The sequence below is a fragment of the Harpegnathos saltator genome, unplaced genomic scaffold (assembly GCF_003227715.2).
Source record: "Harpegnathos saltator strain DR-91 unplaced genomic scaffold, Hsal_v8.6 scaffold86, whole genome shotgun sequence".
NCBI lineage: Eukaryota > Metazoa > Arthropoda > Insecta > Hymenoptera > Formicidae > Harpegnathos > Harpegnathos saltator.
Window position 1 is genome coordinate 1,127,960 of NW_020230713.1, and position 27,817 is coordinate 1,155,776.

At 53.9% G+C, this 27,817-nt stretch overlaps 1 protein-coding gene across 3 annotated transcripts in view; it reads right to left on the reverse strand.

Moving 5' to 3' along the window:
- Positions 1-27,817, reverse strand: part of Pdk1 (Phosphoinositide-dependent kinase 1) — a 366,917-nt gene that overhangs the window by 64,091 nt on the left and 275,009 nt on the right. The window contains exon 3 of one of the 3 annotated variants that reach the window (XM_025307411.1): positions 25,809-25,883. The exons of the other annotated variants lie outside the window; for them this stretch is intronic. Coding sequence (XP_025163196.1) covers positions 25,809-25,883 — 75 coding nt within the window. The remainder of the gene's footprint in view (positions 1-25,808; positions 25,884-27,817) is intronic. 3 annotated transcript variants of the gene reach the window in all.

Below are 27,817 nucleotides of genomic sequence, written 5' to 3' on the forward strand. Positions count from 1 at the left end.
GAGAAAAAAATACGTGCTTCTCAGTTCATAACCATTCCGTAAATACATCCAAAATCGATGAGAATCGGTCTACGTTTTTTATTATTATTTTTTGTTGTTTTACACAAGACCAGTATTCTCCGTTAGATTCACAATATTGATTAGAAATTGCACGAAAATCTAGGATCGTGGAATTTAAACCTAAACCTAAACAGTTTAGCCGGCATTGGTCTCAACCAAAGCAGATCAATCCCTACCTTCACAAGCGTCTCAAACGTCAAATCGCACTTTCACGAGGCTGACGAGGAGACGTCCGTGGCAAGAGCAAGAAACGCGTCGGTCGCCGGACCGACGAAAAAGTGCGTTTTCATCGGTTGCGCAGCGGCGGCCGGCGGCGGGATTTTTCGGCAATCCGCAGCGATCGCGTAGTTGTTGATCGGTTGATCGTTAGCGCGGCGCGTGAGTTACCGCGATATACTACGGTACAAGCGACGTGGCAGCGCGCGCGCAACCGGCTAGATAGATACGCGACGGGCCCACGCGGCGCGTAGAATCGCGGGCTCCGCGATCGTATCTACTCCGTATTTAGATCGACCAGTCCCCTGCCCGCCCCGGACGCAGTCTGCCGCGCCACCGGACGAGTCAAAGACCTCCTCTTCCTCTTCCTCCCATCGAGATCCGATCGGAAGATCAGCAGAGGCGTTCACGCGCTCATTCAGCCCTCCCCATTGTTCTCATCGCGACTCGCGCGCTCGTCGGCCCTGCCCGGACCTGTCCGACGCGAATTATCGCGGAATACCGGCTTTAAGTCCGGTAACGAGCGCATCCTGCCTCGCCTCGGCCGAACCGATCCTCCCCTGAGCGCTCGCGATCTCAGATCGCGGACGGGGATGAATTTAGGGTACTCGCGCGATGTCGGATAGCGCCGATCGTTCGCCGCCGTTTCTCGAGGTGCGGTGTTCGCGCGATGTAGCGTCGGCAAGCGTGCGGAGATGCGCGCGGCTCAGGGAAACACGCTGGTCGTTGCGAACGACTCAATTCTGAACGACTCCACAGCGCCTTCTCTTCGTGACAGATAATATAGCAATGTCTTAAAAGACGCACGTAGATAAAATGTCAACGACCCGTAGAATCCTAATGTAAACATGACTATCGTGAGGAGGTATAGAGAGAGAGAGAGAGAGAGAGGCGGAGGAGCGCGAAGGAGCCGATAATCGTCCGTGTTAAACTCGGTCGAAAAATCCGCTCTCTTATCGAGCACCAGCTACGCCCGAGACCGCGTTTCATCTCTCTTCGAAAAGCTGCTGTTTACGTCCCCATTTAGCCATCCATTGTTCCCGGCAACTACGGTATATGTACCTGGCCGGCCGTCCACCGGCGAGAGAGCCGGTCTCTCTAACGGCGACCGCGCGATGTAGGTTATCGCGAAACACGATTTAAATCTGACTACGCGCAACCTACTTGCGCCGTTGTACGAAACGCGCGCGCGATGCAACGACGCGGTCGTATTTGAAATTCGCGTTCGGGAAACGACGGAAACTCGCCACCGAGTAACAGCCTCCGCGTAATCTCTCGGCGAAATCAGCGTTAACTTTTGTAATCCGCGCCCGCGCGAATGAGAGTAACGAGCGGCTGCTTTGACCGAGCGATCCGTTACGCCCACGTATGCCGTCGCGCGCGGTTCGGCACTCCTTTTGTTCCACTCGCAGCCGTATCGGCGAAAACTGGTCGACCGGGCGCGCGCGTGGTCGCAATCGGGCTCAGCTTCGGGCTAACTGCGGTCGGCGCGGCGCGGCGCGGCGCGGCGCGGCGCCGAGCCATCGGCCGATGACACCGTGTCGGACATTATTTAACTAATGAATCGGGCTGCGAATCGGGCGACAGCCGTCGTCCTTGTCCCTGTCTACCATTCTGTTTCGGCGCCCGCTGACTGATCCGCGTCGGCCCGCCGACGCGAACGCGCCAGCAGCTGACGCTGCTTAACCCTTTCGCCGCGGCGAGGTCCGGCCGAGGCGCGACCGCACCGCACGGTACGGTACGGGCGGTCCTTTCTCGTCGGTCGATTGTAGTCGCTCTCACGTGGAAACATATGGAAATGTCCCTCGGCAATTTTGCGGGCGAGCTACTTTTTGCTTTTGTAAGCGCTACCTCGCGTGTTTAGGGGCTGAAATAAACCGTCAAAGGAAATTCTCTCGGTAAAATTGTCTTGGGACGTGTTCGAGACAGTGCGGCTTGTGAGAGGAAATATTCGCGGTGCTTGTGCTTGACATCTTTGCGTTTAAATCTGTCTGGAGTGTCATGTGGAGGAGAGATTAGGAGTATGTTGAAAAATGAAGGACTGTGTCGAAAAATCCGAGTGCACAGTTAGAAAGAACGTGAGACGGCGTCAAACTTCGGCCGGAAACACTTTTTTCATCTACTTTACGGCTCCCAGAGGGTATTCGCTAGGAACTTTCGTCGAATCACAATCTCTCACAAAAAAGGGGCATCTTCAATCTGCGTGAGAAAGTAAATACTACAGAAAAAGCTTCGTGTTTCTCTTAATTTTAGCCCTCGGCTAAAATTAAGCGACGCACGTCCAGAGCCGGTGCAAAGTCGCTCAGGTGAATACTCGCTCGCAATCAATTTTACCGAATTCTCCTTCCAGGAGGGTTGTTACCAACCTCGAGCGTGCGAGAGAAAACACATATATGTCCGTTATTTTTAGCCATTCCGTGATATGTCCGAAGCCCCCGTCGAGATCGGTGAGGGACGCTTCCATATACGACTACAGTCGTGCTCAGTGGCAAAAAAGGTCGGTGCTTTACGCGAACGACAACGAATCGCTCCACTTTTGTCCGGGCCCTTCGAACGACCTGAGGATTCCGAATTATTACCAGAGCGCGCGTGCGCAGTTATCGTGGCGTTTTCGACCCTTGCCGCCAAGACTGTTTGTACTCATTTCGTGCGGGATACCATTATCGCTGATACACATCGTATCGATCGTTACATAATAGATAAAACATTCGACGGCAAGGTGAGTTTATCTGTTAGAGATTGCCAGGGTGAAGTAATGTATTTTCGATGCACGCGCTACTACGTATTAAGAAGCGGAAGTTCGATATCGGGCTAAATGCTGGAAATCATATCTCGCCGTAGGCGAAACAAAGAGAGCGGCAGTTCGGCTCTCGTAATTCAAGTCGCTCGATCCGCGTGGCGAGCGGTAAACAACATTCCCATGTACACATATGCGTCAACACAAATCTCTCGCGCCGACGAAGCTCCGTCGGCAGCTGCTCGATCCGATTGACCCTCTTATTCTTCGGTTTTCGGTTACCGGGTATTAGAACCCAAGCGAATCGATCACGCCCGGCAAGCGGCAAGCGGTATCGAAATTGTCACTTGGCAATTTTATATTAACTCTGCACATACATTGTATATTGCGATCGGTCACTATCGGATCGGGATTAGATCAAGATGATGACGCTAGATACGAGCGGCTATTTGTCTTCGATGCGCTACCTCGCGCGTCTCGCGAGGTAGCTGACGTGTAAGCCCTTGCTGGGGAAATTCACTCGGGACATCCCGAGCCGAAATCGCGAGCTACCTTCGATTCCCTCCGCGGGTCCGCGGGTAGAGAACGCGGGTCGGCCGGAACGTGCGGCGTGCGAGCTGGGGGAGTGGAGAAAGAAATCGCTCGCATACTTTGTTGCAAAAGCAGCCACGTCACGGTGCGGCGCAGCGCGCCGGGCCGGGCCGGGCCGGGCCGAGCCGAGCCGGACCGAGTCGCGAAGCGGACGGCGCTCTTTTGTGCCTGCAACGGAGTTGGCACTTTCCTCGTTGCAGTCTGCGATTTCTCGGAACGCAGGGACGAGGGTCCAGGGAGTCTGGGTCCGGCCGGGCCGGTCGGCCGTATCAAGGTACGCGTACTCGGCCTCTTTCTTCGTCCCTCTCGTGTCCCCCCTCCCCCCTCCCTCCCTCTCTCCTTCTATCTCTCTGTCCGGTGTATTCGTGCGTATGTATGACCGCCGCGGGGCCGAACGGCGAGGGGGACAGCAGAGACCCACGGAGGCGAGACAGGCCTTATACGAGCGCGCGGTGGCCATCGGGGGCCCCCTTTAATGTTTGATAGTTGTGTGTAGGCCGGCCCTGGCCGCCGCAGCGTGAGAGAGGAATGCGAGGATGCATAGTCGACTCGTGTTGCCGTTGGTTCGTTCGGTGCAACGCGCGCCGTGCGCCGCGACCGTCGTCCGCCATCTCTCGGGACGCAATCGACGGTGCTCCGGGTGAGCAGCACCGTGTTCCAGAACTCGAGACGCGCTCGCGCTTCTCAAGATTACTCGTCGTCGTCGTCGTCGTCGTCGTCTTCGTCGTCGTCATCGTCATCGTTGTCGTCGTGAGTCACGCACTTCGCTCCTTGTCTGTTGACCTCGAAACTCGGCGTCTCGTCGATTTCGTAACGGCGCCGCCACAAAGCACAGATATATACACGCGTATACAGGTAGAACAGCATTCGCCGAGACAACCCGCGGATTCTCTCCCGCGTCTTGCGCACCTCTCGTCCGACGCGATTTTTTCTCACGCCGAAAGGACGCGCGATTTTCGACGCGGATCTACGACGCATAGAGGCAGAATAGGAAGGGGAAACTCGTGACGACGCGAGCGAGACTTTTATCATATCCTCTGTTGATTCAGGACGAGAAGAAAGGGGAAAAATGAAAAGAAATAGAGGGAGGAGGGAAAAGAAAGGAACACGCGATTTATCTTTCCATCGCATCGCGCACTCGTTAGCACGCCGGTGATTTATTCAGACAATAGGAGGAGCCTAACGGAGCGTTCGCGATTGAGAAAAATACGTTTGGACATTTCGGTCGATGACCGACATTTCGAAAGGGTACGATCGATCGATCCCTCCGGCGCGAGTGCCGCTTTAAGGGCACCGGAGCAGACTCCGCTCGTGGGGGGATGATTGCTCCCTTACGTTGCCGATAGTTGTTTCCTGCTGGTCGCGCGATCCCTCGGTTTCTTTTCTTTCATTTAACGAGCGATAAGATTGGAGCGAGGACGGAGGAGGGAGGAGGAGAAACAAGAGCTGGAGGAGAGGCAGGAAGGCCGTTAAAGCCGTCCGATATAACGTAGCACGCTACATCGAGAGAGCCTGGCCCCTAATTGAGCGTGCGAGGTAGTTGTAAAATTGTGGAAGGAAGAAAAAACACACACACATACACACTACATAATCGGGAGCGTCGTATCGATGACCCACTCTGGGTAGAGCCGAATCGAGTGATCGCGATGCCTACGCGATCTTCGTCACGTAAGAATTCGTCGCCCTCGCGGTCGCGCGTCGATAACGGTAACCGTAAAAATTGTAGACGCGAAACATTTGCGGAAGATGGACGATTCGTATTGCCCACTTTGCCCCCCCCTTCTCTCTCTCTCTCTCTCTCTCTCTCTCTCTTGAATCATGTATACAGACATTAAATAATTCCAGCCCCCACATGGGTGTCCACTTGTCTAGAAAGAAATTATTTATCCCATAAAGTGCCGTATTTTTTTATGCAGATTGCATTTTTGCGTGGAATTCGCTTTATGAGGACACCTGCGAATTAATGACCCATGTCGCATTTAACGCGTTGGTTATCGAGGCTTCGATGAGAAATCGGCTTGTTCGGCACGCGAGAATATTTCTCGTCGCGACATACACGTGCGACACACTGGTCTATTAAGTGGAGAACACCGCGCGCGTAGCATCCGCGGCGACCGGCCGCGGCGGAGGGGAAGACTCATTGCGCGGGGAGAACGTGTGCGTACGGCGAGAGACTTCGCCGAGGTAAATAAGATAAGCGCAAACGCAAAATGGGTATCCGCTCGACGACGTTCAACTGCCGGTTATCATCGATCGGAAACTGAAATTGATATACGACCGCCACTTCCGCATTCGTTAATAGCCCGATTAGCATAACCGCGTAGCGCAATTGAATTAGTTTGCGGCGGCGGCGGCGGCGGCGGCGGCGGCGGCGGCTGCCGTAGCTGCCGCTGTTTACTCGCCACGACTCCGCTTCGCTCCATATCCGCATTCTCGATCGAGCCAAATGAGAATACTCCGACGTCTCTCGGCCGTGCCAGGAGCGTTTACTCTTTTCTCTTTTTTTCTCTTTCTCTCTCTCTCTCTCTCTCTCTCTCTCCCCCCCCCTCCCTCTCCTTCACCGCCGGATGTATTATTGCACCCGCGTGCGCGGGTTGCTCTCCTCTCCTCTCCATAGATAGAGCAAGCACACACAGCCTTGAGACGCTAGGAATTATGGTGCCGGCTCGGTAGCCCCCTCCCCCGTCCACCGCGACAGGGGGGCCGCGGTCTTACTATGAGCTCTTCTCTCGGGGGAGGGGGGGGGGAGCCCCCCGGGCTCGGACTCTGCCAACTTGGCTTATCGACACTCGCCTTTTTATTCCCGCGCCGCGACACCTTTGTGCACTGGTCCAAAAGCCATAACTCTTCCTCATCCGAGAGAAGCATCCTGTGTGTTGCTACTCCTCGGCCCCTTCTCCACCTCGTCCTCCTCCTTTCCTATCTCTCGTTTCCTAGCCTTGTGGAGGCCTTATGTAAGCGGCATGACGCTCCGCGTCGCGCCGCGTCTCGTCTCGTCTCGCGGCGACGGTGGCTGCCGTCGTCGTCTCGCTGCCAATTCTATTATCGCTAAATATGTATGCTTTATTATGTCCCGCCCACGACACGACAGATAAAATTTCGACAGCTCGCCCGTAGGTCGAATCGTGCATTTCGGCAGCACCGGCAGCGAATTCATCGCGGTCGAGTCGATCCTTCGGCTAGTTGTCTCCCGAAAGCCTCTTGTCTCGATCTGCTACTTGCGATTGCGAGTAATGAAAGGTTTATGCCGAGAGCCGTCTCGTCTCGTCTGCCGAGCGAGCAAAGTTCCCGACAGCGCTCACGTTGGTCGTAATCGTTGAAATCCGCGCGAGCGATTTTGATCAGCCTCGTTCCTTTCTCGCGAGCGTCTCTCTCGTCGATCGCGGCCGCGCGATTGTCGGGCCGAGTGAATAAACAAACCTCGATCCGGCGACTTTGATATTCCTCGGCGTGGATAGAAAGCGTGATAGAAAGCTGCGCCGCGAGCATAATGGGCGGCACTGAGCGTCTCTTTATCAGGTTGTCACTATAATTAGTTGAGATCGCGAGATGCAAGTCGGCTATCGCCGGCGCGCGCGCGCGCGAGAGCGACGCGATGGATCGGACCACCCGTGGCTCGGAAGAAACTCGAACTCGGATCGTCGTAAAAACACCCGATAGCCCGATAGCCAGTCTCTCCGAGGAGTCAGCGGCACGTCATCGATCCGACGACAATTAATTTAGATATGTGTGTAATTGTGGAAAATAGCGCGCTCGTCGATTTATTTATTGCCGTTGATTATTTACACTACCGTTAGTTGCGCACGCGTTTTTCGGCACGGCCGCTTTTTATGCGATCGATGATCCGTCTGGAAGACAGGTCGGATCGCGATCCTCATCCTCATCCTCGTCCTCGACTTGACTCGAGTCGCGTTCGCTAAGTCGTCGTATCATTCGGGAGAAATCCGAACGCTCGAAGATTCTTGATTTCGCTCTCACGCACGCTCATTGACGAACCGACTACCGCTTGGTTAATAACACAGTCACTACTTTGTATCGTCCTTGGCTGATCGCCGACAGTGACGAGAACGATGTAATAACACGTGTTTCCAGGCGTCTGCAAAGTCGTGCAAATATCATTAAATTAACGCAGGAAGTCGGCCGGCCGTTGGCGCGCCGAACTCTTCCAACGGATACATCATTTTCGCCGGCTAATAAATAACTCGAATTAAAAAAATTAATTAAATTCTCCGGGCAGGGCCGCGACGTTTCAGCTGCTTCGACGTCGTCGTCGTCGTCGTCGTCGTCGTCGTCGTCGTCGTCGTAGTAGTAGTAGTAGTCGTCGTAGTCACATCAGGCTGCGATCCCCAAGATGTAAACTAGCCGAAGAATTCGGGCAGATCGTCGCGTATCGCGAGAGGGTTTGTGATAATCTCGACTTTCAGCGGCACGACAACTGGTTTCGAATATAATTACCATGGAATAAATAATACGGGAATAATGCGAGAAACCGGTCCCGCGACACACGAAGTTTGCACGTGCTGCGAGAATGAATTATTTATGTCAATGATGATGGGATTCTTATGTGGCGTGGCCTATGGGTTGCAGCCTCCTATTTTTTTCGGCCCGGCTATTTCCGACAAAGCGGCTAATAATAGCCGAAGAATGGTCACTTTTCGGTCACTGTAAAAGTCAGTGCAGCGCGGAGGTGTTGTTTTGCCAAGTGGCCGAGCGGTCGTTTTTACCGCGTGTTACTTTATAGACGCTTAATTATGCAAATTGAATGCGTCTGGGACTCGAGGCGTTACCAATGTTGAATTGTTGTTAACAGTCTCCCGCGAATGCCGTGAGGCGCGATAATAAATATTTAACGGGAACGCCATGCTGCGTCGTGTGTCACAGGCGCTTACGTAAAAATTATATCTTTCCAGTGGAACGTTATCGCTCGCCTCTCTCTCTCTCTCTCTCTCTCTGCCGGGTCGGAAAACCGAAACCCCCTTATACTCGTAAGAAACACGAATAATCCCGTCCTTTCGCGTGTCCTCGTTGAATCAGCAACTCTCAAAGTACGATTTGCTCGGAGAATACGCTTCTGCGCTTACAACGCGCGACATAAATTAACGCAAGACTCTCCCGTCGCGTACACGTCGCTGCCGAAGATCGTTAACGATCGCGATCCGCAGTCGACAGTCGACAGCTGCTCCCGCATACACACGTGTGTTGTCTCCGCGAGGAGAAACACGCGCATCGTGGTGGACGCGTGAATGCGTCGTGGCTCCGAGTATCGCGCTTCGATATCGATAAATTCGCGGTGGTATCCTAATAACCGGCGCGGCCATTAGCGCAGCTAACGAACCGCTCTTGGAGATCAAGGCTGCCCGCTGCACCAAGGCTGATGCCTCCGCGAGTGCCGATGCACCCGCGCGCTCGCGCATATGCATAAACACACACGTGGCCGTTTGCGTACACGCGGACCCGCATGTGAACACACGCAGTCGGTCGGTCGATTCTACGTACGCGCGGAGAGGAGAGGAGAGGAGAGGAGAGGAGAGGAGAGGATATACGCACGTAGGTGGCGGTCGCACGTGAAATACCTCAAGGCCAGAGGTGGTAGCACGATTTTTCATAGTCGCGGTGGTGTCTTTGACCGACCCGGCGAGAAAGAGAGAAAGAGACAGAGAGAGATTAGCGACGCGACCGGCTTAGCCTCGCCATCAAGTTCGCGCCGTTGCATTGCGCACCGCCGCTCGCTTATCTTCCCGTTTTGCTCTTCTCCGACGACAACCACGACGACAACGACGAAGAAGAAGACGAAGACGAAGACAATGACGACGACAACAAGCAGAGAGCGCGCGAGGAAGAGGCCAGCGGTTATCGACTAATTAGAAATGTTCTCAAGTGTGCTTTTAACGTCTCGCGACGCGCCAATCCCGAGCGATCTCTCCTCGGGAGGGACCTCTGGTGTTCTCCCGCCGATGTGCGGTGTACCTCGCTCGTAGTTTCAATAAATTGAGCAATTTTATGACTTCCTCGTGCAACTGCGCTCGCTCGCGCGTCATTGGCCGGTCGAGTGTATAAGAAATTTAACGACGCGGCGTCTTAATTAGCGTTTACGGAAATTTGTTTATTCTGCCCCTTACGTAAATTCTTTTATCTCCACCTGCACGCCTTCGGTGACGCGAACGAACGAACGGACGCGCGTAAAACTTACGTATGTATAGACGAACGTCGAATGCACCGATAAGAGGTAGCGGTTCCCTCCTCCTCCTCCTCCTTCTCCTCGCTCGGACCGTACGAGAGCGCGTTACGCGCTATTGTCGCTATCGCACGTCGGTTATGACACTCGGACGTGTGCGCCCTATCCAAGGAAACTTGGATGTAAACGTAAATGAAGATCGCGAAGAATGGAATTTCTGTTGTTTATCGCCGCTTAACCGCGTTAACCGTACACAATCGGCGCGCTCGTTCTAGCCCGGTTACACGTATCGCCGACAGACTACCATCCCGCACACGCGCGCTGAGTTTTCCTTCTCAAGGTTCTCTCCTCCCTTGGAAACTCACAATATTGAACTTGAAATGTAATCGGGCACAACCCCGACTGTGGTTTACGCGACGGGAGTAGCTCGAAGGAAATTTCAAGGCAGCTCTCGCTCGCTCCGCTGCGAAGCTCTCTCGTATTTGTTCGAACGGAGCGCATCTCGATACTCGAATAATCACCGCGTGCAAATCTCGTCTTGTCGTCTTAGATGATATCGAGAAAACTGAGTGAAATTAAATCTCTCAGGCTCTCTTATGGAAGCAAATATGAATAATCGAAAGGAGATCTATAAGTGGCGTCCACGAAAGCACAGAGATTGATTGTCTCGCTCGCACGGAAGTTCACTTTGCGGAATGCTATTCACCTCTGACCCATACATCGTTACTGACGCCATTCCGTTTCAAGTCGAGGAGGATCCAAAGCGCCCACGGACGGAAAGAACCTCGGGGGTAGCTGACACAATCGCGGACGTAGGACTGCCAGCTCTCGCGCGACATTCGCGCGAGCTCGACGCTTGCGAAGGGTGACGCGCGAATCCGCGGGCGCGTGGTGAGACGACGCTTCGTGTTGTCCTCGTGGTATCGCTCTCCTTTTCTTCTTTTTTCCCCTCTCTCTCTCTCTCTCTCTCTCTCGCTCTTTTTGTTCTCTTCCTTTTATTTTATCGCGGCTCGACGCGCTGCTGACATCGCAGGCACGATCCGCACGTAGAGATAGCTAGCGTACTACGATTCGCGACGTGGTAACAATACTCCGGGGGATAAGGTATGAGCGCGCGCGCTCGCACATGCACGTACATACACGTATATATGCACACACACACACACACGCACGCACGCATGCACGCACGCACGCACGCACGCACGCACGTACGTACGTGCGAGGTGGTTCGCGGTACCGCGAGCGCGACACGTGTCGCCGGCGCGCGATAAAGCCCGCCGGCTTTCCGACGAAGTCACGGGCGAGCGTCGCGATTGAGAGTGGACTATACGAGCGAGCAGAAGAATGCTCGTTAGGACGGCGAGAGGCTAACACCGTGGGAAATGCCGATTGCCGGTCGATCGGAAGGAGGTCTCTGACTCGGGGATGGGCCGAGGGACACCAGACGTCCCGTCCGCGTCCGCCCGAGCTTTTTCCGAGGGGAACGTTCTCCTTTTTCGTCGCAGTGTCCTCCGACGCTGGCATTGCCTTCCTTTTTTCCCTTCTTCACGTCCCCCTCTCGTCGGGTCAGGTTCGGCTTAATATTTGCGAACCGAGAGGATCGATGTCGCTACGTTTACCGTGTCAAAGCGTCAAAGCGCAATTACCAGCGCTGACTATAGCAGCGTTGTCTTGCCTCATCGTGTAATTTGTTGTTACATTTCGGAGATTAAACTGATGAAATTAATTAGGCAGTTCTAGGTAGATGCATAGCTACGGGCAGACCAAAGTTGTCGCAATTATCCGTCTATAAAGAGGCGTGCTGCCCGACAATTTATAATCGAATTATATCGGGCGAGCGATAGAGCGTCGTGAACGCGCACGCAAACATATTTCGGGGCCGTGGCCCGCGCGAGCGACGGAACGCGGGCGAATTACGGCCGGTACGCGCGAAAACTCGCGTCGGACCAATGACCGGGAATGACGTCGCATACCCGAAAGACGACGCGTCTGGATCGTCGAGGTGGTCCCGCGAAGCCGATGACCGGCCGCGCAGCCAATGTGCGGATGTCGCGGTGTGGAGCAATAGGGATCGCCGTAGGCCTGCGGATCCTTGGATTAATGGCCAAGGATCGCCTAGGCTCTAGGTGAAAGATGCTGCGTACAACTCGCGAAAGGAACGTAAAGGGCGAAACGATAAAGAGGAAGAGAGAGAGAGAGAGAGAGAGAGGGACGAACGCGCGCGGAGAGAGAAAGAGTGACACGAACGAATCGCATCGAACAGAAAGAGAGAAAGAGGAGAGGAGAGGCGAAGCAAAGTGCGGAGGAACAGAGAAGAAAGAAGGCGGACAGAGAGAAAGAGAGAGGTACGGGAAGGAGAGGAAGATGCTTGGAGTGGGCAAGACAGGAGAGCGAACGGAGGACATCGAACTGAAATGGCCTCTGGGAGCGCATTCCAGTATTCCACTCTCGCTACCTTAGGCCATCCCACCTCCTCTGCCCCTCGACTGCCGCCATCCTGCCCCCCTTCTTGTTCTTCAGCATCCTCAGCGTCTCTCTCCCTCGTTCCCACACCTCGTCCTTTGCACATGCACACATGTACACATATGAGCGCTCTCTCTCTCTCTCTCTCTCTCTCTCTCTCTCTCTCTCTCTCTCTCTCTCTCTCTCTCTCTCTCTCTCTCTCTCTCTCTCTCTCTCTCTTTCTCTACTTCTTTCCTTCTATCTCTCCGTCGGCTCTTTCTCCTGTCCCGATCGCGTCGTCCTCCTTCTCCGCCGCGAATCTCATCCCTCTCAGACCGAAGCTCAGCATCCTCCTTTGGACTTAGAGTCCTTTTATTTCGCTCCTCCGCATTCTTGAGTTTCCGCTCGCTCGCCGGCTCGAGCGACGGACTTTCCTCCTTACGGCGACACTGCGGACGAATCCATTCTGCGGACTTTATCGAACGCGCGTCTTCTTCTCTCTCTCTCTCTCTCTCCTCCCCCTCTCTCCCCCCTCTCTCTCTTTCTGCGCTTTCTTTCTTTTTCATTTTCGCTCTCTCCGTCTCCCTTCCATCCACTCCCTGTATTCTCTTCTCACTTTTCCTTCAAATTCCCCGTGTCCTCTCTCGCGGATCTCTCGATCTTACGCTTACTTTTCGATTAAGCCCGGAGATTAAATCTCTCGAGGAAAATCTTTTATAAATTTCATGTCGCGAAAGTGAGAGAGAAAGAGAAACCGGACGTTGAGAACCCGTAACGAGATTCGTAGCCGGCAATGTCTCCGAGATCCTCGTCGGATAACTCGATTTAAATGTTCATTGTTTAAATTTGCTCTTTTTTCTCTTTTTCTTTTCTGTCACTCTCTCCTCCGCCCCTTCTCTCATCCTCTGCTTTTTTTCTCATTCACAGCTTCTTACGCATCCCGCCTTCAAAGGATTCACCCTTTGTCGGCGCGATACGTTTTTAATTCGCGGCATTGTGCCTCCTCCGCGCGATTGTCTCGCTCTCGTTTGCGCGAATACAGCTCCCTCGTTGCACGCCTCGGACTTCTCGGGACGCGGCTTAGCACCGTTCGATAGGCTTAGAGTCCTTTTGTCCGCGACTCCGCCGCGTTTCCCGAATTTCATTCACCACGCCGGCGCATTTTATGCCAGAGCTCTGTCCCGAGAGCGAACGTATATTAAATTTATTTGGGATACACCGGGAGATACGCACGGAGCACGCACCTCTCGAACACGTGCACTTCGTATAAATTATTATTCGTCCATATTAGACGTGTTATTTATTTATACTGTATATTAAAATATATATAATTTACTTGTGTACACACACATTGCCCCTGCCCTTGCCTCTTCGTCTTCTCTCCCTCGCCGCGTCGGCGAGAAACGAGTTTCCGCGTCCCGATGTCGCGGATAAACCCATCCCGTAACCTCCGTCGAATGGAAGCCGAGTTTCCCGGTCCCGCCGACCTGACGATTCTAAATTTTCATTTTCGATTTCATTCTTCGCCCCACGCCGTTCGCCGTTCCACGGAGCCATATTCCTTTGATGCCGGAATCGCCTTATTTCGCCCTCCATATCCCCCCCCCCCCGCGGTGTCCCTACTGTCGTCGTCGACGATTTCTCCTCTTTCTCCTTCCCCTCTTCCTCCTAAACTCGCTCTCCTCCTCACCCGCCTTTCCCTTTGCCAGTGATTTTCCGCGGCCGTGTAATTCATTGGTGTCCTTTACAAGATTATCGTATCTCGACGACGTACGATTCGCGAGAATCCACCGCGGTACCGCGGTACGTCGCGGAGTTCGCTGCTCGACACCGTCGTGTTGCGAATTTTTCTCTACGCCCGTATCTCCTCCACGTGTATCCCTGCACCCTCGCGCCTCCCCCCCCCCGGTAATAACACTCAGGGAAAATCGATATCATTCGGGAGTCGCCCCTCGAACACGAGCCGCGCTCGCCGACGTTTATTCCGCCTGCCGAGAATTGGCGGCTGTTTAGAGGGACAGTGTCTTATCTATATGTATGTAGGGAGAACATGAAGAATTGATTTCCAATCAAGTGAGAGAATCGGCCTCCTTTCCTCCCGCCTTGCCATGATTTCCTCGTCATCGACGGTAATTTATTATTAAAAATCCTATCTGTGCCGCGGACGGACATTTCGCCACACGTGCGCTCCACGAAAATCAATTATAACGCGATTTACAAACTTGCTGCACTTATTCTCGTTATTATCAACGAGCTCATTTAGGGCTGCTTGTTCATTATTGATCAACCCTCGAACGGCCGCGGCGGTCGGACGATCGGCGATCGATTCTCGCGGTCATGTGTTAAAACTTGTGCCTTGCACAAATTAACCCATTTGCATCACAGCTCTAAATACGCAACTAACTGCAGAAATCGAAGACGTTCAGCTAACAGTCGGCCTATATCACCGCGCATTAACGCACATCATTGGCGACGAGTGAATGTCGAGCGTATTATTCCGCGGCTGATGACGAGTGAACGTCGTGGCTCACAAAATATTCCGCGGCTAATGATAAGTGACAATCATTATGTGCGGATTTTTCCGCTTACGGATGTAAATGGGTCAAGTCGTTCGCCGAGACATTGAACGCGTATTATGTTTCCCGATTTATATTATTTCGGCACGGCACGCGCGCGCATACACACACACACACACACACACACACACACATACACACACACACAACAATATCATTTTTCCCAAGGACCAAAGAAGTCCATTCTATTTTCAATCTCCGAGGAAAGATTGACCAGTCGGCCGCGAATTGGAGCCAGTGGAAGAAAATTCGTGCGAAATTCACCGGCTTGGCGGCGAACGAAAACGCACTTGGCCGTCAAAACGCGCACGGCTGCGGCCGTTCTGGCGTTGGGACACGTGCGGATGCATCGGCGACGTTATTCTAGTTCGCGCGAGTAGTCGCGCCTAGAGTCGCGACGGACGTATAAAATAACTTTTATTACAGCGCCGTTAGTTGGTGAGTTACCGGCAACCTTGGCACGTGGAGTAATACCCGAGGGGAGTTCTTCACTCTCTCCGAACACAATGCTCCGCGCGGCGAAATTAAACTCGACGTCCCTGAGTGGCTAATAACGCGTGTTCACTTTGCCCCGGGAAATTGTTCGCGCCGATCATACGATCGTGCGAGTTTCGAGAGAGTCGGGAGAGAGAGAGAGAGAGAGAGAGAGAGAGAAAAGAGAGAGAGAGAGAGAGAGAGAGGAAGAGGGAGCGCCCGGTGACACTCCGTATTATCGTTTGACACAATCGGATGATTAAGCGGTATCCCGTTCCGAGTTATTCCGAACTTTCGAACTTGCGCAAGCATGGACGGATGGATGGATTGAAGGCCTTCGCGCGTACTCGCCCGCGTCCCACTAATTTCAGCCGGGAAATTCGTTAGAAACGCCGTCCGCACGAGCGCGCTGCGAGCGGAGCCTCCACGCGTTGCCTCGAGCCACGTCTCACGGAGGGCACCGTAAATTTGATTTAGGGGGATAACTGCGGGAACAAAGTCGATCGGGACGTCGATTAACAATAAAATATCATCCTCCCGCATCAAAACGAAGATTCCGGCGGGGGTAGTTCCGGGACTAATATCCTTAGCGATTCCTCCCCGAAGGGAGCGGGAACGCGCAGGATTTAATGGTCGCGCCAGAAGTTCTCTCCTCCGGCGAGATCGCCCTCCCGCGCGAGGCGCCCTCCCGGCCGGAAGATAAATCGAAGCCGGGGCGGCTTTTGTTCTTCTCCCCCGCAACTTTCGCGGCTAAGATGCCGCCTGCGAGCGCCGGGCTCTCGCAGGTCCCCCTCTGGCTTCAGGTGGCGTCATAAGCCGCGTATTGACTCGCGCGAAGACCCTTCGAGTCGGCTCGCGAAATAACATTCCCGAATCGGCTAGTGGCGCGCGATGCTCCAGCGCGAGCAACCTCTGCGATTCGTGACGATCTCTCGAACGCGGTACGCAAGTATCGAGCGAAACGTGGACGGGGCGCGGCGCGGCGCGGCGCGGCGCGGCGCGGCGAGCCGGTCGATCTAATTTCTTTATTTCGATGAAACAATCGTATATTTTTTTGTAAATAAACGAACATGGACAGAAATTTCTCGTTTCGTTAAGTCTTTATTCGCAAATGTGCACATACCTAGGTAAATTGTCGTGCTTCTCGCTCGAAAGCAGAGCGCGACCCGACTCAGGGTGATGCTTCGTGACTCTTATTAGAGGGTGTCTGTAGACACGCGCGTTTCCATCGCGCCCTTTGCCACGGCGGTATTAAATCAACCCCGTTTCATTTTTAATGTTTCGGTACGCCCGACTTTCGTATCACTCGCCATCTGTCGTGCCAAAAACCGCCGATGTAATCTGGATAATGGATACTCGATGATTACGTCGCGATTCGAAAACGACCGTTTAAAATTCAATTTTCTAAAGTGTACAGTACGAGAGAGTACGGGGGAAAGAGAGCGATCGTGAGAGCGAAGCGAGCAAGCGAATGAGCATGCGAGAGGCGAAGGCCCTCGACACGGCCTTCGGAGCATTCGCCGTAACATGCATTCTCTACCGCGAGCGAGACACAAAAATTGCACCCCGCCGACGCCGCCAGCAGATTGCTCGGAAAGTTTTTAATTAAATTTCGCGGGACGCGCGCACCCCGCGCGCGGAACGTTCGAGCGGCAGCGGTCGTTGCGAAACGGCGTTATATAATCATAGGCAATAATTCTCGGTACTTCAATTTAACGGAAACTTGGCGAGAGAGGTAAACGCGCGGGCGAGACCTCCGGGCGAGGCGCGACATTTGCCCCGTTTCTTACGCGCCTGCTCCCTGCTCGTAATCGTCGCGATCTTATCTCCTCTCTCGCCCTTTCGTTGCCGCGGCGGTATCTCTGAATGCCGAGAGAAAGAGAGCGAACCAGAGATAGCGGGAGATCCGAATATGAGAGACGCGCGCGGTCGCTCTCAGTCCTATTCGTTCACACGCGCGCGTTTCGGCTCGCGAACGCGCGAGGAAGTTGATCTCGTCGGCCGGGCGACTCCGCGCGGGAATTCATGCAACTTTGAGAGCGAATGGTGGGAACCCCGCTGTCGGGAATTTAACTCGCCAACATTTCCCTTTCTTTTCTTTTCTGCTTTTTTTTCTCCTTTGCATCTTAAGAATCCACCGAGTTTCCTCTAGAGCGCAACTCCAAGTTTTCCTCTAGAAACGGATATATATATATGTACAGGGTGTCCAAAACCACCTGTCCACTCCTTCTACAATCTAGAAAATTAATTTTTTTGGGGATCTGAAAAATTTTTATAGCTATGTCGGGTGCGCTCTTTTGATTGATGGTATTATCAACTTCCGGCTCCGACCGGAAGTAGGTTATCCAGACTGGAAGAACGTTTTTTTAAATGGAACATGCATATTTTTATTGCGGATTCCAATCCTACGCATAAAAAAACGTAATTTTGGTTTGAAACATTTTTTTCGAAGAGGTCACTTTTGACCTGTTTGACGAGAAAATAACAGTATTATCTTTGCTGTTTGTCAACATTCATCGTGGTCGTGTTATTTTATCGGCAATTCAGTCCCTGAAGTTTGAAAGGGGTTTCGTGCGGACCGGGCCCAAGCTCTAATGTAAAGGTCATTCAGAGGTCAAAAATGACGTTTCCGGAAAAAATTTTTCAAACCAAAATTACGTTTTTTTATGCATAGAATTGGAAACCGCAATAAAAATATGCATGTTCCTTTTAAAAAAACGATCTTCCGGTCTGGATAACCCACTTGCGATCGGAGCCGGAAGTTGATAATATCTCCAATCAAAAGAGCGTACCCGACATAGCTATACAAATTTTTCAGATCCCCCAAAAAATTAATTTTCTAAATTTTAGAAGGGGTGGACGGGTGGTTTTGGACACCCTGTATATATGTGTATATATATATATATATACACATACATACACACGTATGGCGAGTAATCTGCGATCCGCGGAGAAAATGGCGAAAGCACGCGGCCGATTCTTCGGAAGCCTTTCGACTCTGTCGAGCGGAGGTCTCTCTCGGCGCGCGAATTCCTTCAGAAGCGCTCAAGGTAGCACGCGAAATTGCCGGCTGCTCTCGTCTCGCACGATTCGCTCGGAGGTGCGAGCCGTCGCGGAGGCGTCACGAGGACCCTTTCCCGCGTCTCGCGAAAAGAGCGAACTCGCTTCCGTGTGGCTCGTCGTCGACGAGCGCTCGCGACACGTTCGATGAGCGAGAGCAGAACGGGCACATCTCTCGTCCGAACCCCGCCGAGCACTTGGACGAACTCCACCGTTAGTTCAGCCATTACCATTCGCTACATGTCGGCGGCCAGTCCGCGAGCGCATTTTAGCGTGTTTACGGCACTTTTCGAGGAAACGGTTAGGCCTGCCCGCCGACGAGCCGCCGGTCGAGCCGCGTTCTCGCACTCGCACTCGCACTCACACGCAACGTGTTTCATTATTGCGGACGCCTTACGAGAGCGGGAAAACGTGGTCGCGCCTGGCCAGGAGTCGCCGCGCCAACGCGACGCGTGCATCCACGGAATACCGTTCGACTTACGTGTTAACGCGAATCAGACTGTTATCGTTGCCGCTGGCACGCCGAGTATGCGAGCAGCGCTTTCTCAGCGGCCGCGACGAGCGTTCCACGACGCCGCGCCGCCACGGGCCCGATGAATAAAAGAGCAAACAGGTGTGTCGGGTCGCGCGGCACGCGATAGACAGATGAACGCGATGAACGTGATGACGTGAAGAATAAACACGAGGCGGTGGGGCTGAAAGTTTGCGAATGTTACATCAGTTAAAAATAATCGGCGACACGCGTTAAATGCGATCGTACTTGATCGTTATTATCGTATCGATTGGCTCGTAAAGGGCGAGTTGCGCGGCTTTTCGAGCCCGTCTGCCAGTCGCGCGCAATGATCAGTCGGCGATTCCGGATCGTTGTCGCGGAAGCGTTGTCGTTATCGCGCGGACCCGTTATGTCGCGGTAAATCGCAGAGGAGCGCACCTCGCCCGGTCTGGATATACAGAGTGTAAGGCGGGTAACTCGATATTGATCCTCTAACGTCGAGATCGAGTATCGGCCTTAACTATGATTTCTTGTTACGGAGATCCGCGACACACACACACACACACACACACACATACACGCAGGCGATATTTGCACGAACGCTCCGCGTATCGGCCTGACAAGAGTGAAAGCGTGAAATCTGTGAGAACGTTTATGTTCCACGCACAAAGTTGATATCGACGGGAAGTCACGAGAGTGGAAGCGTGGAGGCAGTGTGCGAGGGAGTTTATCCAGTCTCTCTCTCTCTCTCTCTCTCTGTCTCGGCGTCCTAGGCGCTTTCCTCCGTGCGAGGCCGCGATTAACAAGCTCGCTGAGTAATTAGGATCTCACGCTTTTCGGCGTGAGAATTCAGACATGTACGCACATATATATTTATTTATTTATTTATTTCGGAATATGAACACGTTCGAGCGTCCGCTTGACCGTTCGATTGAACATTGACTCTAGTCGCGTTCTGCAATCCAATCACTTGCTGCAGAAAGAAATTGTAGAAAGAGAAGGAGATGTTGGCCTCTTTCGTTGTTCGCGGAAAGAGGAAGATGGATCGAATCGGTGGATCGGCTAGGACGGATGTTGACAGATCGACAGATCGTCGTCCGCTTTTAAAATACGGACGCGAACGGTACAAGCCACAGACGTAGGCAGTTTCATCGCGCGAGAATCGAGACTTGATTTATCTCTCTTGCTTTCCCGATCGAGACAACACGTCGTCGTCAAGTCGCAGCGAGACGACATCGTTTCTCATCGGCGTGTGTCTATCAAAAATTCCGGCTCACGGGAGCATCCACGCCATCGCCGGGCCACATATGTTGCGAAACAACCAGGAAATTCCGATTACGAGTCATCGCGGCGCGATGCGTCAACGACGCGGAGGCCGGTCGGCCAGCGAACGGCCAAATGCCACTCTCGCTGCGCGTATCGAAACTCGCGGCCTCGCCGTCATCGACCATCCATCGAAAGAGCGAGCGAGCGAGCGAGAAATAGAGAGAGAGAGAGAGAGAGAGAGAGAGGGAGAGAGAAAGATTCATAACGAGCTCATTCGTATACATCTCGCGCTACGAAGTAAATAAGAGGGAGAAGGAGGGGGAAGTCGTTGGCGGCTCTCGAGCGTTTCTCGAAAACACACTCCGAGAGCGTCGTCGTCGTCGAGATTCCAGCGACTCGAGCGCGAAAACGGGTCCCGGGCGATGATGATGGATTCGCATTCCTCGTTGATTCAAGCCAATCCCGATGACGACGCGATGTTCGAGGCGACTTGGTCGACGGGTTTCTCTCTGGAGGATCGAGGCGACCGACCGACCGACCCGCGCGCTCTCCTGCAGCGGCGCGACGACGCGCTCCCGATAAGATTCGACGCGGTATCGGGAACGCTTGACAAAACGCGCCGGTGTAGTCGTGCAAATATTCAACAGGTTACTTTACGCACCACCGAGCCGGGGATTCGGGCGCGCGAGAGAGAGAACCTCCGATGAAGGAACTCCGCGCGCGCGTCAGGTAAATGGCGAATGGATGCCGCGCGGCATATCATTCGATACACGACGATCCTTTATGCTAAGCGCGTCTTGCGCGACACGTTCCGCCATAGTAAACGCATTTCTTTTTTTTTTTTTTTTTTTTTTTTTTTTTTTTTTTGAAAGAAATTATGCAAAACTCTCGTGACTCTCGAATACGCGACTGACGATAAACGAGAAGGCAGCAAGGACCGACGCAGCGCTTGCGGGTGTAAATATTTAATTACCAAGTACGTTCAAACGTAAAGTTAAGTTAATCGAGTGTGTTGTGAATGGAACTTGACAGAATTGCTCGAGAAAAATGAAATTCCCTACAAGGGAATTATGATTGGCTCACGCTTGATGATAAAGCCGGCTCTCACTGGCTCTTAATTTATTTAACGCGTTTAGACTTATCGTAAGCTTCGATCTTGGTTCGATCCTTGTGTCGATTCGATATCGGTAAATTTCGAGTGTCGCGGAGTAAGAAGTACAAGACTCCCGGGACATCTCCGAGATTCGCAGTGCGTGCGTGAAAAATATCACGCGGAGCTCGAGAGAAGTCGTCACATTCGCCAGGTGCGACATTACGAAACGCCATTAACGCGCGATTCTCGTGCTTAAAGTGGCGCAACGTCGAATGATACATTCCGGAGGAAGCTCGCGAATGAACGTCACGTTAGGAACGTAAATTTCGGCCGACGATGTGACGAGAGACTAAAACGACTTGGCGGGGATCTCCGGCGTCGTGATTCATTCCTCTCTCGCCGGAATTAATCGTCGGGCCCATAAAATTCGGCTCTCGGGGAGCCGTTCGCCGGTCGTCGGCTGGAAAGAAACAACAAACGGATCGAGACTGTAAGGATCGACGACCGCCGCCGCCGTCATCGCCGCCGCAGCAGCCGCAACAGCGGCGACGGCGGCGGCATTGTGCGAAAGGCCCTTAGTCGCGCTCCACGGCCGGCGAGAGAGGCGGTTGTTGCGCGCAATAAGGCCCCGCGTTTCGTGGCAGACGCCGTGGCTAACGGATGTGCCGTTACGGGGCCGCATTCCACGGAGCCACGCATGCGCGACGCGACACATTCCATTGTCTTTTACATTCTTCCCGGCCGTTTCTCTCGTCATCGGTATTCTTAGCACGCTCAGCCGTCAGCCGCCCCTAACACAGAGGCGTAAGAGGCATGCGAAATGCCCCCCTCCTCCCCGCCATCCCCCATCGCCGCCCTTCGGCCCTTATCAAGTATCGAGAAGCAGCGTCACCGTCGCCACGATATTCGCGCGCAATTTTCGAGTTATCGATGTCGAGCGAGAACAGAGAGTCGCGTTGTGTGCGTGCGCACGGGAAAGGACGAAGGAACTTCCCTTTGGGGGATGTCCGAAAATCGGACATCGCGAGAAAGCGGATACTCCTTTCCTCCCTCTCGGTACTGCTGAGAGCATGACGAGATTAGAGGCGGTTGAAACGTCGCGATTTTCACCGAATAGAATCAACTCGGCCGCTACCGAGGCGCATGGCGACGGTCATTTTCCATCTCGTATGTACATAAACAAATTAAATTCAGTTTACGCAGTTCTGAAAAAAAAAATAAAGTCGTGGCGAACGTGCCATTAAAAAACTCTTCACCGTCAAGGGAGAAGAGGGGGAAGAGAGAACACACGGGACTCGAGTCCGTCGAGAAAGTTGCAGAAATCACGCGCGCGTCGACGTAACGTCGGCCTCTGTTTTCCGAAACAGCGCATTCGAGCGCGGATTGCGGCGCGGGTTGCGTTTCCTTTCCGATCATTTGCGTCCGAGAGACGCGCGTCGTGTTGCCGGGGAAAGGAAAGAAAGAAGGAAGAATGGCCGGGCCGAGCCGGAAGAAAAAAACGGGTCCTCCGAGATTCCGAAGGCGGAATTCCGTTCGGCTACGGTCGTCTGCGATCCGCAACGATGCGCCTCCCTCCTCTCTCTCTCTCCCCCCCCTCTCTCTCTCTCTCTCTCTCTCTCTCTCTCTCTCTCTCTCTTTCGTCTCGCGCGCCTTCACGGTTATTCCACGCGCCTCCGGAACACGTACGCGAGGTATGTACGTGTGAGCGACGCACGCGCCTGCGATGCAACGGTGTTCACAATGCATAATCTTTGCGTAACTCGCCGCGGCGGGGTACTTTATTGCCGATCGAAATGATCGGCTCGCTGAGAACCAGGATATGCTAATGGTCGGACGTCGTGCCTTCTCTCCTCGCGTATGTTTGCGCGTACGCGTCTGCCTCCTCCGCTGTGTGTATGTGTATGTGTGTGCGTGTGTGTGTGTGTGTGCGTGTGTGTGTGTGTGTGCGCGCGCGCGCGTGCGTGCACACGCGTCTGTGTTTGTACGCGTTCGCCTCTCGCATAACTGATACGCCGACGGATACGCGCGGCAAAAACCGGAAATGACTGGGATAGCTGGTAACGCTGGGCGCGAAATCAAGAGATCCGCTCGATGACCTTAACGAAGCGCCGCGCGAATGAGCGAAGGAACGGAGCGGTAGGAACGGACGAGCGAGCGAATGCCGTTGCAATTTTTGGTTTCCTTTCTTCGATGAGCGCGCGTATACGTGGCCCGAGGATCGGGGAAGTCTTCGGCCTGCCAAACGAGGCTCTTAACTTTTTAGTGGCTCTCCTGAGAATCGGGCAGTTCGCGAAATAACGCGACTCGTTTCTTTTTCCTCCAGCGATTTCCTGATATTTGGCTCTCTTTCTCTGTCTCTCTCGCCCTCTCTCTCTCTCTCTCTCTCTCTCTCTCTCTCTCTCTCTCTCTCTCTCTCTCTCTCTCTCTCTCTCTCTCTCTCTCTCTCTCTCTCCTTCTCTCCTTCTCTCCTTCTCCTCCTCTCTCGGTGGAGGACGAGTGTTCGGAGATGTTTTCCTCGTCACGAAGTATCCGCAATCGAGAGGGCGGGGGGGGGCGGGGAGGGAGAGACGGGAAAGAGTAAAAACAAACAAGTAGGAAGGAGAACGCGCCGTTAAAAAGCTGACCTTATATCGACGCCGTCGTATATGCGCGCGTCGGCATATGTGTGCGTGCGCGCGCGTGAAAAAGTCGAAAATAATCCTTTGCATCGTTCGTTGCGTCAAAGTCTGGTTTATATAACCGAAGCTCGTTTATGTAACATAAGTCGGACACGAAGCGAGACACGCGGACACCGACTGCGGTCGATTGCGACGACGGGAAGGCGCGTAAAAGTAATTCGCGCGAGGTGCTCAAAACAGCGCAAGGTGATCGCGCGGTTCCCACGTAGTCGCGTTGCCCCTTTCGACGCGGGTCCACTCTCTTTTTCTCCCCCTCCCCCCTCTCTCTTACTGTCTTTCCTTACTGTCTCCCCTTCAACTTTTGCCGCGACCTTGTTCTCACGTGTGTCGTCGTCATCGACGGCGACGGCGGCGATGCTTGATTTATAAAAGAGGAAGATCTGTCAAAAGTCGAGAGACGGCTGGTTTCGACAGCGCGCGGCCTTCTACGACGCGATCGCGCGGCCGGATCCGCAGGCCCCCGTGTTGCGTGCGTGCATGCGTGCGTGCATGCGTGTGCGCGCTGTCCGGCGGGCACCGAAAACTCGCTTTATTAGGCAGTAACGTTTAAAGACAAGCTCTCTCTCTCTCTCTCTCTCTCTCTCTCTCTCTTTCTTTCTTTCTCTCTCTCTCTCTCTCTCTCTCTCTCCCCCCGACTCTCTTTCTGAGTCAGCGTGATCTCGATTAGCCGAGCGATTGCGCCGTGCCATGCCATGCTGTGCCATGCCATGCCATGCCATGCCATGCCATGCCATACCATGCCATACCGCGCGCTTTACTTCGGACAACAACACACCACGTCCGGGGGCACGGAGTGTGACTCACGTCGGAATCCTGGAGTGGCACAATGGCCTTTGACTACGTACACGCGCGCGTACCGTGCCCGTGCCCCGTGGGACAGAGTGAGAGGGTGAGCGAGCGAGAGAGAGAGAGAGAGAGAGAGAGAGAGAGAGATAGCCAGCGACACACACAGGAATCACGCGCGCGGTCTGGCTCTCCGCGCGAGTCCGGCGAACACTCCGTAGGCTGGAACGGGGGGATTTCTCTGGAAAGTACGGGCAATATATCTCCTTACGTAACGGATTTCGTTAAATATGCCAGTAATTTGCCGCGCGGTGAGCGTGGGCGCTCATACTTCGACGCGAGTTTCTCAGGCATTGTTTAGCGCGCGGCGTTGCACATTGTTGCAAAGGCGAATTTCGCGCTGCGGCTCTGTGTGTGCGAGCTTGTTTGTCTTTCCGGGAAGAACGCGCCGGCACACTCTCCACTACGGTGGAGCGCGATACCGCGATACCGCGTAGTGCGAGAGCGTGTATCTCGACGAAGATACGCGTCCCGGACGCACGAACGACCAGGCCATCCGTCGTCCATCTGTCTGCCCGTCTGTCCATCGACAAGCGCGAACCCGCCAGGATCTCCGCTCTCCGGTGCGAGAAACTCGCGAACGGCGGAGAAATGTTTTTGTTTTCTGTCGGTGCGAGCGGCGACGGCGGCGACGGCGGCGGCGGCGGCGGCGGCGGCGGCGGCGGCGGCCGCCGTCGCGTAAGCGGCGTGCTCCTTTCTAGAGAAACGGCTGGCCCGAATACCAGCGTTGAAACGGCCTTGCGCGACTCGCGGTAACAGCTCGGCAAGGCTCTCCGGATTTCTGCAAAGGTAGCGCGCCGCCGCCGTCGCCGCGACTATCCCCGCTCGCGCGGATTTCAGAGTCGAATGCCGATCCGCCAGGAATTGCGCCAAACAGGCTCGCGGACGCGATATCGTTTCTCCTCGCGCCGTACGATGCGCGCGCTCGGCTTTCGACTTCCGCGGACGCTCGCGCGCTATCGCCGCGCACGTCAAAGTGCCCGTTGCCTGCTGGTGGTTACGCGACCAGCGATACTTTCCCCTGGATATTGTCTGGCTCTTTCCTTTTTATGTCTCGTTAAGTTACTTTTGCGACAACGCGCCGACGTATGCGTATATACTTACCGATGGTAGAAGTGGTGCCGACGCTTTCGGACGATTTACGATACTCTGGCACTCGGCCGCACGGTTTTTTCTATTCTGAAAATCATACACACAAATGCCGGCTAAATGAAAGAATGAATGAATGGCCGCCGCGACGAGCGAGCGAACGAGCGAAATATCTGCCGACTTTTTCGACGAGTGCGCGTTCGAATTCGCCCGCGACACATGCGGACGTTTCTCGTTTTACAATTCAAACAACACGATCGCGTATACTACTGTCCGCTCTTTCCTCCCACTCCGCCCCTCCCGCCTATTATATTTCCGGGTACAATGAGTATTTGCCGAAAGCAGTGTGTCATTTCCATCTTTTTTTTCTTTCCTTTCTTTTTCGATTAATTGTTGCACTTCCGGCGACGGGAAATCAATATTCGACCGCGCGTCGCGCAACATACACACACCGTCGCGCCGCCGCGACGCGAATAAAAGTACCGGTATCATTTTTAGATGACCGTGCCCCCTCGGCCAAACAGAGTTCGCCCTGCTGTCGCCCCGGTCGGGACGAAATTCAAACTGACTGAACGTGTCCCACTTTTAAGCTGACCGAATTTCGCGATATTTTCGTCAAAATATTTTCCGATGCGAGCCCTACGAGAATTGCTCCGCCGCGTTGCATGCGCGCCGCAGACACCTACGGCTGCACACGCATCGCGCGACGCACACCGTGTCGTATCTGCATTCCCCTTCCCCCTCCTCCTCCTCCTCTCCCTTGCCTCCTCTTTCTACCTTCATCGATCTTCTTACACGATTCGAGCAGCTTCTGTTCTCGCAGGATACGACAGGATACGCAGTCGCGCGTGTGTGTGCCTCGCGATTGCGGCAAACGCGCGTAAGAGAGAGAGAGAGAGAGAGAGAGAGAGAGACCACCCAGATACTGCAATCTCGTAATCGTCGCGCGGATCGTTATCTCCAGAGAGCCGGCGACAAATGTCGGGGAATTAATGCGATATTTTCGGGCCGGGCTTAAAGGTCCGTCGAGAAATTTGACGGGAAATTTGTGCGATCGCGTTGCACGGCTATTTGGCCATCGCGCCCCGGCGAGCACGAATTCCTCCGGAATTCAGAAACGTCAAGCATTACGACGGCTGGCAGTGTCCTCCGTGGCGGAGGACTCGGCCCTCTTTTTCCCTCACCGTTTCCTTCCTGTCCCTCCCCTCCTATCCCTGCCTGCTGTCTCCCCTTCTTTCATTGTCGTAAGCTCGATTATCCTCGGATATTAGAAGCGTATCTTTGCGATACGGAGATTTAGGTCAACCCGGGCGTGTACGTGAGCGGCTTGGACCGCTTTTCACAGCGACCGGCCGGATAGTGTAATGTCTTTTATGTTTCGAGGAGTCGCGAGGAAAACTCTTCGGAGAATCTTCATGAAGCTGAGCGGAATATTTGTGTGAATAATCGATATCCGTGTCTCGAGGATACGCGAGTCGGAGACGCGCGCGCGAGACGAAGCCGGAGGAGGAGAGAGAGGGGGAGAGAGAGAGAGAGAGAGAGAGAGAGAGAGAGAGAGAGAGAGAGAGAGAGAGAGAGAGAGGTAGAGAAAGATTCAGGTCAGCCGGAATACGTATCTCGTTCTTAAACGTTTAGGTCGTCCTCCGACCGCTGACTTTTCCGAGGGGCATCGTCGGATCCGCCGCCATTACCGCGGCAGCAGTCTCGCGGGATCTATTGAATCTTTCGCGAGGGAAAGAGGGGGCGAGAGAGGCAGGACGAGAAGCGACGGTGTGCTGGCGGTCGTGGGATCGAGTCGCGAAATAAAGTTGCCCGAGTTGCAGCCGATGAGGCGATAATTCGCAACTGCCGTAACTGCCTTAATCGCTTTCCCGCCGTTCTCGAACCGCTCGGCGGTCGCGGCGCGAGTCTATCTTTGCTTATCACCGCCTCTCGCCGCGCCGGCAACATTCCGCTTATGAAGTCGCGGATTAAAAGCCACCTGCTCGCGTTTCGATGGAGCCCGTTAACCCTTCACGACCCAG